Genomic DNA, 12500 nt, shown 5'->3' on the forward strand with positions numbered 1-12500 from the left:
CTATAGATCTGTTTTACTGAGATTTCCTTTAAAAGCGTGTTAATGAATCTTGAATGGTTCTGGATGGGGTGTCTGTGCGAATTGATCTTACTCTGCCCAGCCAGCAGAATCTGGGCCACGGCTTCCTGCGCTTGATGCTGGACGACAGCAAAACCTCCAGCTTCACTTCCATTCTTGGCACTTCTGGTGAGTTTGGGAGGACGTCCAGACGCTCTCCGCCCTGCAGCATTCAGCTGTTTGTGTAGTTGAAGAAGTTAACGAGAGGAAACAAATCAATCCGAGAACTCACTCTTATTTTCAGTCCATATAACATATTAACAAGACATTAAAGCAGCTTAGATGATAATATTATGATACAGCATGTGAATACAATTGCAGACAGACATTAATTCCGTTTTAAATACGTGAGAGGAGCGTTTGTAAACACTGAGCTGAGGTCTGACAGATGACTGCGAGCTTCATTACTGTTCAGCGTTAGCAACACCGTTAGCTCAAGTACGACAACACAACCTCACACGCGCACTGGAGCAGTGTAAACACTCATAAGATGTAGAATAAAGAGTGCTTATATTGTACCATCATGCCATGCTTTTAATAAGCACATCGCGCGTCTGTAATCCGCTGTGTTTCGAATCTCCCTCCACTTCCGGTTTTCCAAAGATCGAGCAGAATTCCCATGATTCCCGCTTTGTTTCCATAGAAGCAGACGCGGTCGGTGCGCATGCGCAATGGACTTCTCGAGCGTGAGCTGGAAGACAATCCGCTGCCTAAAACATGTGCTGGATAAATTGGCGGTTCATTCCGCTGTGGCAACCCCAGATTAATAAATGGACTAAGCCGAAAAGAAAAAGAATGAATGGATGTAATGTTATACATGTTTAACAATGGAAGTTAAAATTGCCTGCACTCTAAAAACATTATTTATTTAACCCAGTGGTTGAGTTAAACATATGTGGTGTTTTGTTGGGTTATTTTTAACCTTTATTAGGTTATTTATTAATAACTCAACCAGTTGGGTTAAATATTTGGTGCTTTGTTGGGTTATTTTTAACCTTTATTAGGTTATTTATTAATAACTCAACCAGTTGGGTTAAATATTTGGTGCTTTGTTGGGTTATTTTTAACCTTTATTAGGTTATTTATTAATAACTCAACCAGTTGGGTTAAATATTTGGTGCTTTGTTGGGTTATTTTTAACCTTTATTAAGTTATTTACTAATAACTCAACCAGTTGGGTTAAATATTTGGTGCTTTGTTGGGTTATTTTTAACCTTTATTAGGTTATTTATTAATAACTCAACCAGTTGGGTTAAATATTTGGTGTTTTGTTGGGTTATTTTTAAACTTTATTAAGTTATTTATTAATAACTCAACCAGTTGGGTTAAATATTTGGTGCTTTGTTGGGTTATTTTTAAACTTTATTAAGTTATTTATTAATAACTCAACCAGTTGGGTTAAATATTTGGTGCTTTGTTGGGTTATTTTTAACATTTATTAAGTTATTTATTAATAACTCAACCAGTTGGGTTCAATATTTGGTGCTTTGTTGGGTTATTTTTAACCTTTATTAAGTTATTTATTAATAACTCAACCAGTTGGGTTAAATATTTGGTGCTTTGTTGGGTTATTTTTAAACTTTTTTAAGTTATTTATTAATAACTCAACCAGTTGGGTTCAATATTTGGTGCTTTGTTGGGTTATTTTTAACCTTTATTAAGTTATTTATTAATAACTCAACCAGTTGGGTTAAATATTTGGTGCTTTGTTGGGTTATTTTTAAACTTTTTTAAGTTATTTATTAATAACTCAACCAGTTGGGTTCAATATTTGGTGTTTTGTTGGGTTATTTTTAAACTTTATTAAGTTATTTATTAATAACTCAACCAGTTGGGTTAAATATTTGGTGCTTTGTTGGGTTATTTTTAAACTTTTTTAAGTTATTTATTAATAACTCAACCAGTTGGGTTAAATATTTGGAGCTTTGTTGGGTTATTTTGAACCTTTATTAGGTTATTTATTAATAACTCAAGCAGTTGGGTTAAATATTTGGTGCTTTGTTAGGTTATTTTTAATCTTTGTTTGGTTATTTAATAACTCAACCAGTTGAGTTAAATATTAAAATTTCAACAGTCAGCTGATTTAACTGACACAGAACAGCTGTACTAATATGTGTGCATAATGTTATTTTTGCGTTATAAAGTTTATTTAAGCCATAACGAAATAATTTTGTTGTTATTTTTTAACAAATTACCTCAGTGTCGTTGTTTATATTTGTTTCACCATCCAAGCCCATCTTTTAGAAGCGTTTGAATGTGGTTAAACTGTATTGTACACTGTGGACACTGAGTGAAGCCTGCTGCAGCTGCTGGACAGCCTCTACAGCACACACAGCTCCATATTCTGCACAGGAGTTTCTGCTTGCTCAGTTTATAACTAGGCTTTGTTCTGTTTCCTCATTGTTTGTGATTCTTGATTTATTTTACCAAAAGTGTCTGGAACTAAAATGTAATGGAAATTAAGCATTTTCAATATTTTTGTAAACTGTATGTTACTTATTTACCCAGCCATAATTATTAAATTAATAGTAATACCATAATGGAAAAAAATTACATTTATTCAAAATAACCCATGCATTCGGTTAAAATAACCCATTGGGAAGGTGCTATATTATCCTATAGTTGGGTTATATGTTGGGGTATCTTTAACCCAACTATTTTAACAGAGTAGATGTTCGACATTATTTGTCTGTGAAACATCTCGGTGTATATTTGTAAAGCAAAGCAAAGAAACCGAAATGATTGTTCTCATGTGCTTTGATAATTATGACCAGACGTCACTGCAATTATGTTTAAGCCACTTGGCGAATTAAAAACCTGCTTATGAGCACAATAATCAGGATGATGATGTTATGTTTGCTGACATAAGCAGAAAACAACAGCTGTGGCGTTTACCGTCGAAGTTTTGTGGGCAAAATCAATTGGGTGTCACCAGGGGGTCTGTTCCAGGATGGTGGTTTAACAAACTCAGGTTTAGTTTTGAGCAGACAGAACCAAACTAGTGCAGTCAGGCTTTCTCACATCATCGGCTCATACCTGATAAAGCTCAGCCGCTGGATCTGCAACCGCACGCGGACTTCAGTAGGAGAAGATGCAGCTCCAAGACTGGGTTGAATCCTCAATCCGAGCCTTTTTCTGCGTTACAGGCATCACTGGGAACTTCTGGCTGGCTCTGCGCTCTCTCCCTAGATCCAGATCCCGCTTGAGGCCGAATGACGTGCTCTTCATCAATCTGGCCGTCTCCAACCTCATCACCAACTGCATGGTGGACCTGCCGGACACTTTAGCGCAGTTTCTGAACAGCTGGCTGTTGAGCAGAAACTACTGCAGCGTGCTCCAGTTTTCATCAGACCTCTCGGAGACCAGCAGCATCTTCTCCACCATGTTCATCACCCTGTACTGGCACCAGAAGCTGGTGGGCTCCGTCCGGCGCGGTGGAGCCCCGGTGCAGCTGGACAATCTCCGGCTGGTGCTCTGGCTGCTGCTCGGGAGCTGGATGGTGGCGTTAACATTCAGCGTCCCTCACTTCTTCATAGCTGAACACGACGGAAATGACAGTTTGGAAGTTTGTGAGGAAAAATTCCCAACTCCTGCGGAGAAAAAGACGTTTGACGGGCTTTATCTGATTGTTGCTAATGTGGTTCCTCTTGTGGGCATCACGTACGCCAGCGTGCAGATCGTGGTCACGCTGATCCAGAGCCAGAAGAGGGTTAAAGATCACTCCGGAGGATCAGAGCAGAAGACGGAGGTCAGGTCGTCCGGTAACCCGTCCTCCGGTACTCATGTGCGGGCGGCGAAGAGTGTGGTGGCGGTGGCCTCGATCTTCATCTTCTGCTGGTTCATTCACCTGGTGCTCCGCATCTACAGCGGCTTCAGGAACTCCATCCTGGTGGTCAAGCTGACCAACTTTATCGGAGCCACATACACCTGTTTTGTCCCGTATGTCTACCTGCACGGCGTGAAGAAACTCAACTGCTCTTGTTGCTGGTAGTTTATTTTTTTAATGTATTATTCCCATAAACAGTGTATACAATTTATACACGTATAACGTATTTATACACGTACACTGAAAAAATTATTCAAAGACAATTCCTTGGATTTACTCAATTTTTTTTACGTTAAGTGGTTTTAAACACTTTATTTAGGCTGAATTTAAACAAACAAGTTAAGTTGAACATTATTAAATTTAATTTGTTTGTTTAAATTCAACACAAATAAATTGTTTGCAACAGTTTTGCATGCAGCACTTTTTTTAGTACATACTGCTGAAAGAAATCCAGCTTAAACCAGCCTAGGCTAGTTGGCTGGTTTTAGAGGGGTTTTGGCCATTTCCAGGCTGGTTTCCAGCCATTTCCAGCCTGGTCTTAGCTGGTCAGGCTGGACAATGACCAGCTAAATCCAGCTTGACCAGCCTGATTTAAGCTGGACATATCTGGTTTTTGGCTGGACTACCAGCCTGGCTAGGCTGGTCAAGCTGGTTTTAGCTGGTCATTTCCCAACCTGACCAGCTAAGACTAGGCTTGAAATGGGCATAAAACCAGCCTGGAAATGGCCAAAACCCCTCTAAAACCAGCCAACCAGCCTATGCTGGTTTAAGCTGGATTTTTACAACAACAAATAGGCAGAAGAATTCTCTTTAACAATGAAGAAAGGAACTGCAAAAAAAACAAAACAAAAAAAGAAGAAACTGCTAACACAGTATATAAAAATACAAATTGAAAAAGCTAAATTTACTCATTAAATATATAATATTATGTTTTAGAGCCTTTTTGTTATGAGACAATTGTATCAAAAGTTCTTGTTTAAATTCGTTGAGAAAAACCACAAACAGGTCTGGAGTTAGAAAATTTTGGCTTATGAATGTGAAATTTAGCAAGCAGCAGTTCACCACATACCACTGTTTACTTTTAGGTTGTTCATACTCAGTAAAGCCCAACACTGTCTTTCCAATACAAGGTCCATTCATTATAAATTTTACTTCGAATAAAATTCAAGACACTTTTCCAAAATATTTTTGTAGGACAGTACCAAAAGACAATCTTAAAACAGTCATCACGAAAGGAACAGCTTGAGGATATATCACTTTTATATTATTGTCATATAATGACGGGCCGCATATAATTAATGAATTATTTAATAAGGAATCTCTTTTACTTCATTTGTTAGAAAACAACTATGAGGAAGCATTCGTACCTTTTTCCAACTCTTGTTGCTGGTAGAGCCTTTTAAAAGACTGTTATGACGCATTTAACGGACATCAGCATCTTAAATCCTTTAAAGTTTTTAATATTTAGATTTTTTTATGTATATGTACATGTATTTATGTATGTATTATATCATCCTTCCATTAAATTACGAAAAAAAAAAAAAAAAAAATGAATTACCTGTCTGCCGTTATCTCACATATTTTCCCCCCCTTTTTTCTGAAGGTCTGGATAGTACCATCGAGTGTTTAATTTATTGTTTTAGCACAGTGGTTCTCAAAGTGGGGGTCGGTCTCCACTCCAAAAAAGCTTTTCATATGAAGTATTAAAGACATTTCAGTAGTTCAGGACTTTCTCCTTCGGTCATTTTTCAGATTTTGTTTTATCTTTATGCTTGTATTGTTTGGGTTTTTACCAAAATCTGCTTTAGAGATCTCCTTTAGAAATATTATTCCCAGGACAAAAACATGACATGTTCAATAGTTTTTCCCCCCCCGCTGTGTGTGTGTGTGTATATATATATATATATATATATATATATATATATATATATATATATATATATATAAATATATATATATAATAATATAATAATAATAATATATATATATATAAATATATATATATATATATATATATAGCCTATGTAAATATATATATATATCTATGTAAATATATATATATATATATATATATATATATATATAGCCTATGTAAATATATATATATATCTATGTAAATATATATATATATATATATATATATATATATATATATATATATATATATATATATATATATATATATACATATATATATATATATATATATATATATAGGCTATATAAATAAATATATATACACAGTTGAAGTCAGAATTATTATTAGCATAATAGTTTTAAAAACCTTTTTTATGTAACTGATTTATTTTATCTTTGTCATGATGACAGTAAATAATATTAGACTAGATATTCTTCAAGACACTTCTATACAGCTTAAAGTGACATTTAAAGGCTTCACTAGGTTAATAAGGTGAACTTGGCAGGTTAGGGTAATTAGGCAAGTTATTGTATAATGATGGTTTGTTCTGAAGACTATTGAAAAAAAAAATAGCTTAAAGGGGCTGATAATTTTTTCCCAAAAATGTTTTTTAAAAAAATAAAAAACTGTTTTTTTTCTAACCGAAATGCAACAAATAAGACTTTCTCCAGAAGAAAAAATATTATCAGACATACTGTGAAAATTTCCTTGCTCTGTTAAACATCACTTAGGAAATATTTAAAAAAGAAAAAAAAAATCAAAAGGGGGCGAATAATTCTGACTTCAACTGTATATAGCAGCAGAAGTGCAATTTAACTTTTAAACATGCATATAGACTAAATATTACAACGTCTAAGTCATAAATCTAAATGATGCGTTTTTAACTCAATATCACCAAATAAATAAAGCCAAACATCCCAAAATCTAGAAAGCATTTAATTTTAAAGATTAATGTCGACCATATGAACCCGTGTGAGTGGTTAGCACTTTGTTATTTGTACACAACCTGCATGCTGATCTCCTTCATTTCCTGTGTTGTGTGAAATATTGTTGTGAAACAGTGACTGCTGTATTATAATGTTTTTTCCACCACCAAAGCACAAACTCAAATGACTGCCCCTCCTGTGTTTTGATAATTGCAGCCGGTGATCACTGTAATTATATTCGCTATGCCACTTATACTGTGAATCTGCATATGAGCGCAGTTTTCTTTATGCTGTCTGCGCTGCGACTTCAGCATAAACTCTGTGAACAGATGAGGACAGATTGTACATAGGGTAAATCGCAAATACTTTTATTAAGCCGTCTTTACGAGGATTTAAAATCTCTAAAAGTGGTCTTCTCTTGGAAATGCATCTTTAGGTACATTTATTGCTATTAATAAAGCATTAACTATGACGTTTGTGTTAATAAAATCCTAATTTGCTGCTTATTAATAGTTAATAAGGTTGTTGTTGGGTTGATGTGTCAACTGTGTATAAAATATTGTGTGTGTGTATATATGTGTATATATATATATATATATATATATATATATACACACACACACACACACACATATATATACATATACACACACACAAATATATATATTTACATATACACACAGTATATGCACACACATTCACTGGCCACTTTATTAGGTACACCTTATTTGTAGGGCTGGACCGCCTTTTTGCCTTCAGAACTGCCTCAATCCTTCATGGCAGAGATTCAGCAAGCTACTGGAAATATTCCTCAGAGATTTTGCTCCATATTGTCATGATAGCATCACACAGTTGCTGCAGATTTGTCGGCTGCACATCCATGATGCCAATCTCCCGTTCCACCACATCCCAAAGCTGCTCTATTGGATTGAGATCAGGTGACTGTGGAGGCCATTTGAGTACAGTGAACTCATTGTCATGTTCCAGAAACCAGTCTGAGATGATTGAGCTTTATGACATGCTGCGTTATCCTGCTGGAAGTAGCCATCAGTATATGGGCATACTGTGATCATAAAGGGATGGACATGGTCAGCAACAATACTCAGGTAGGCTGCGGCGTTAACACAATGCTCAATTGGTAATAATGGACCCAAAGTGTGCCAAGAAAATCTCCCCCACAGTTGCCTTTCTATCAGCTGGAACCAGTCTGGCCATTCTCCTCTGACATCATCAAGGCATTTGCGCCCACAGAACTGCCGCTCACTGGATATTTCCTCTTTGTTGGAGCATTCTCTGTAAACCCTACAGATGGTTGTGCGTGAAAATCCCAGTAGATCAGCAGTTTCTGAAATACTCAGAGCAGCCCGTCTGGCAGCAACAACCATGCCACGTTCAAAGTCACTGAAATCCCCTTTCTTCCTCATTCTGATGCTCACTCTGAACTGCAGCAGATCGTCTAGACCTAATAAAGTGGCCATGTAGTCCAGGTTTAAGCTTTAGTATCTGAAAGCAGGCCATAATGTACATAACTGGTTTGATATGCAAATAAATTTGACTCAATTTTAAATTAAAACCAAACTTTTATTCTTTTCAAATCATTGGCAAATACACATTACACAAACCTAAAGGGAGCTTTATCAGACTTCGATAAAAGCGTGTGGTCCTGATAAAAAAAGAGCAGACGGGTTTTCTGTCATCCCATTCATTCACAGCTATCGCACCCAATATATAACACCCAATGCTTAATAACTCAACATGTGTGTAAAGTTTGTACAAAAATAACAAACAGGTTCCTGAAGATTCAAGTGTCTTCGCAGTAGAAAATATCCAGAATAAATTTAAGAACAGACCAGCAAGATCAGACAGATCTCAGAAAACACTGACAGAACATCTGTACATTAACAGCTCTCTGCATTTGTATGTTTTTAAAAAATAATAAGCCTTTTTTTTTAATTAATGTTTTTTTATTTATGCTTTAGAATTGCATTATGGGATTTGACTATATGAAGGGTTCAGATGCAAAAACAAACAAGCGCCATCTGAAATTTCCATTAAAAATCAAACATGTTTCAGCCTCTTGTTTATGTTGAGATATTTCACTTTAAAGACCAGGAATAGACCTTAATCTCTGCCATAAAAGTGATGTTACAGAACATACACACAGGAGCCTGATAAAAACACTCATTTTAGAAGAAGATTTCAGACGGCATTTAGAGGTGTTCAGAGTTACTGCAGTTAGTCCTGCACGCTTGCGGGTTTTTTTAGTAACTTCTTTGGTTTGGTGCGTTAATCTTATCGTTACTATTATTCAAAAGAAGGTAATGATTCGCACTCAATTGCTTCGTGCTGTTTTTATTTACATTTTACGGGTGATAACAGACGTTTCGGCACAAAGCCTTCCTCTGTGTGTGAGGAACACTGAGGAAGGCTTTGTGCCGAAACGTCTGTGATCACCCGTAAAATGTAAATAAAAACAGTTTGAAGCAATTGAGTGCGAATCATTACCTTCTTTTGACTTAGAGGTGTTTGCATCTGAACTCTTCATATATTTTCTCAGACAACTTTTGATGCCAAAAAAAACCCAAAGTGACTTTTATTGACATTTGTAGCAGTATGTAGTGATTTTATTGTCTGGATTGGTGTTAAAAATGACATTGCAAAAATCTAATAGTACTTATTCTGTTATTATACAGACTTAATTCACTATATGTGCAATATATTGATCAACAGATGACTAAAATGTCAGTAAAAGCACTCTATTACACTGCTGAAAAGTCATCGTCAACATCGAAACTGAGCACAGCTGAGATCAACATCCCATAATGTGGCGATTCGTAACCATAAATAACCAGAAGACATCACTAAACACAGAAACTCTTAATACACAGATATTGTGTGCAGTGCGAGACAGTAAAACCCATGTGGTGCTCACTGCAGAGCCACTTGGCCAGAGCTGAGCTCCAGCAAGGCGGAGCTTGAGCTCTAGCTCCTCCTTCCTTGCACTTCTTCTACAAGTGATGTCATCGGGGGTTGGGGTTAGGTGTACGCAGTAAAAGGAGGAGGAGTTGGAGCTCAAGCTCCTCCTCATTGGAGCTCAAGTGGCTCTGCAGCAAGCAGTGTCTCTTAAAACCTGATTTCTGGCACAAAAACCTCTGCAGAGCACAGAATGGAGGTGTGAGGAGTTTATTTTGGCTGTGTGTGTGTGTGTGTGTGTCCAGGACTGTATGAGTGTGTTTACATTATAAAGTCTGGTGGTCTTCAGTGCAGCTTCTCCAGCTTGGCCTGCAGGGATTTGAAGTTGCGGATGATGTCCTGCAGCGCCGCGTTGGGACTCAGAGACTGCAGCTCCACCAGATAACCACAGATGTTGTCCAGACACGCGTTGGTGAACCTGCGTCTGCAAGACACCGTGGTGAGAAGCAGGTTAAAGCACTGGGAGGTGATGGTGATGGTAAAGGTGTGGTGGTGCTAACCTGTCGTAGGTGGGCACGCGGCTGGGGTCGTCCACGTATCCGGAGAGCAGCACATGAATACACTCCACCAGATGAAGAGGCTTCTTTAGACGCTGCCAACACGGGTCCTACACACACATGCAAGCACACAGACAGGCGTAGACACACACACATGCATGCAGAACACACATACAGAACAGACACACAAGTGCAGACACAAAGGCACAAGCACACATAACACAGACAGATACACACACATTGATAAAGACGCACGCAAACAGAGACATGCAGACACACACACAACCATGCAGACACAGACAAACACACACAAACACACACACACACACACACACACACACACACACACACACACAAGCGCAGGCCAACACAAACACACACGCAGACGCGCACACACACACGCAGACGCACACACGCACACATACATACATACACATACACATACACACACACACACACACACACACACACACACAAGCGCAGGCCGACACAAGCACACATGCAGACACAAACACACACGCAGACACACACGCACACGCAGACACAGACACACACAAACATGCAGACACACACACACAAACACACACAAGCGCAGGCCGACACAAACACACACACAGACACATACACACACACACACACACACACACACACACACACACAAGCGCAGGCCGACACAAGCACACATGCAGACACAAACACACACACAGACACATACACACACACGCAGACACACACAAAGACACACAGACACACACAAAGACGCAGACACACACAAACATGCAGACACACACACACACACCGACACAAACACACACGCAGACACACACACACACACACAAGCGCAGGCCGACACAAGCACACACGCAGACACATACACACACACACACACACAAAGCGCACGCACATACCCACAATTGCAGGCCAACACAAGCACACACGCAAACGCACACAAACATGCAGACACACACACACACACACACACACACACAACGACACAAACACACACGCAGACACACACACACACACACAGACACACACACACACAGACACAAGCGCAGGCCGACACAAGCACACACACACACATCGCACGCACATACCCACAATTGCAGGCCAACACAAGCACACACACAGACACACACACACACGCAGACACACACACACACACACACACACAAATGCAGCCCGACACAAAGACACATGCAAACACACAAACATGCAGACACATACACACACACACACACACACAAACACATGTTAAGACACAGAAATGCAGACAAAAAGACATCCGCATAAACACACACAGAAACACATGTACACAAAAGAGGAGACACAGATGCAGACACAAACACACACAAGCATACACACACATAGAGATACACATGCAGACACACACACAGACAAACAAGAGCAGATGCAGACACACACACACACACGCGCGCGCGCATAAAGGTACATATGCAGACAGAGACAGACACAAAGACACACAGAGAAGCAGATGCAGACACACAGTCACACACAGGTAGACACACACACACACACACACATTTGTTTTCGTAAACTGGACACACTACAGGTTTCCATTGCTCTTATGTTGTACAAACTGTATTGTGTAAACTGTAAAGGCGTTATAAATAGATGAATTAATAATATAGAAATGAATAGAATGAGTGTGTTTACCTACAATAACACCGTTTTAAACATCTTGCTGGTTAATAATCAATAATATAAATGAATAATGTAATCGGTCATTCAGTAACTGGACACTCATGAGTTTATCTGGTCTGAGTTCTGTTACCCGTGTCTTGAAGAGCTGGTCATACACCTCCAGCAGTCTCGGCAGCTGAACTCCAATCTCCTGCATGGTGAAGGTCACAAAACCCACATCCCAGCTCAGCCGGCACACTTCCTGTTCCAGAAACTTCACCAGGAAGTCTGAAGATCAGCACAACATCAGATCAGTCTACACTACGCACTGTTCAATAATTAAACATTAAACTTGGAAATTGAAAATAGCCAATTAGAATGATTCTCTGGAGTAATGACGCTGAAAACTCACCTTTACATCACATCAATAATTACCAGGGGTGTAACGGTATCAGAATTTCACGGTACGGTAATACCTCGGTATGAATGGCACGGTACGGTATTTATTGAATAATTTACAGGAAAAACAAAACTAATGAAAAGACTCAAAAAAAAAGTGCCAAAAGTGTTTATTTACCTTAGCACTGAACATATTAATGACATACAAATCAGCCATCTATCTGTAAGTTTCCAAACAGGAACTTAAATTTTTCAATTTT

The 12500-nt window shown here is 38.3% G+C and overlaps 4 protein-coding genes across 9 annotated transcripts in view; 1 reads left to right on the forward strand and 3 right to left on the reverse strand.

Annotated features, from left to right (window-relative positions):
• cplane1 (ciliogenesis and planar polarity effector 1) overlaps window positions 1-667 on the reverse strand; it is a 60841-nt gene extending 60174 nt beyond the window's left edge. For all 4 annotated transcript variants that reach the window (XM_073914319.1, XM_021479229.3, XM_068223881.2 and 1 more), the window contains exons 1-2: window positions 577-667; window positions 92-233 (exon numbers count right to left, since the gene is read on the reverse strand). In XM_073914319.1, coding sequence (XP_073770420.1) covers window positions 92-229 — 138 coding nt within the window. In that variant the 5' untranslated portion in view covers window positions 230-233; window positions 577-667. The remainder of the gene's footprint in view (window positions 1-91; window positions 234-576) is intronic.
• Window positions 1-5408, forward strand: part of ora5 (olfactory receptor class A related 5) — a 6387-nt gene extending 979 nt beyond the window's left edge. Inside the window, exon 2 of one of the 2 annotated variants that reach the window (XM_073914330.1) lies at window positions 3204-5408. In XM_073914330.1, coding sequence (XP_073770431.1) covers window positions 3204-4048 — 845 coding nt within the window. In that variant the 3' untranslated portion in view covers window positions 4049-5408. Of the gene's footprint in view, window positions 1-2217 lie in introns of those variants that run through there. The other variant, XM_002663460.7, reaches the window with a different exon arrangement.
• The window catches only part of LOC141376283 (uncharacterized), a 778518-nt gene that overhangs the window by 267397 nt on the left and 498621 nt on the right, over window positions 1-12500 (reverse strand). The gene's annotated exons all lie outside the window — the stretch shown is intronic.
• nup155 (nucleoporin 155) overlaps window positions 8288-12500 on the reverse strand; it is a 39552-nt gene continuing 35339 nt past the window's right edge. Inside the window, exons 31-33 of one of the 2 annotated variants that reach the window (XM_005169144.5) lie at window positions 11993-12129; window positions 10201-10307; window positions 8288-10124 (exon numbers count right to left, since the gene is read on the reverse strand). In XM_005169144.5, the coding sequence (XP_005169201.2) occupies window positions 9986-10124; window positions 10201-10307; window positions 11993-12129 (383 nt within the window). In that variant the 3' untranslated portion in view covers window positions 8288-9985. 2 annotated transcript variants of the gene reach the window in all.

Source organism: Danio rerio, chromosome 10 (genome assembly GCF_049306965.1).
Source record: "Danio rerio strain Tuebingen ecotype United States chromosome 10, GRCz12tu, whole genome shotgun sequence".
NCBI lineage: Eukaryota > Metazoa > Chordata > Actinopteri > Cypriniformes > Danionidae > Danio > Danio rerio.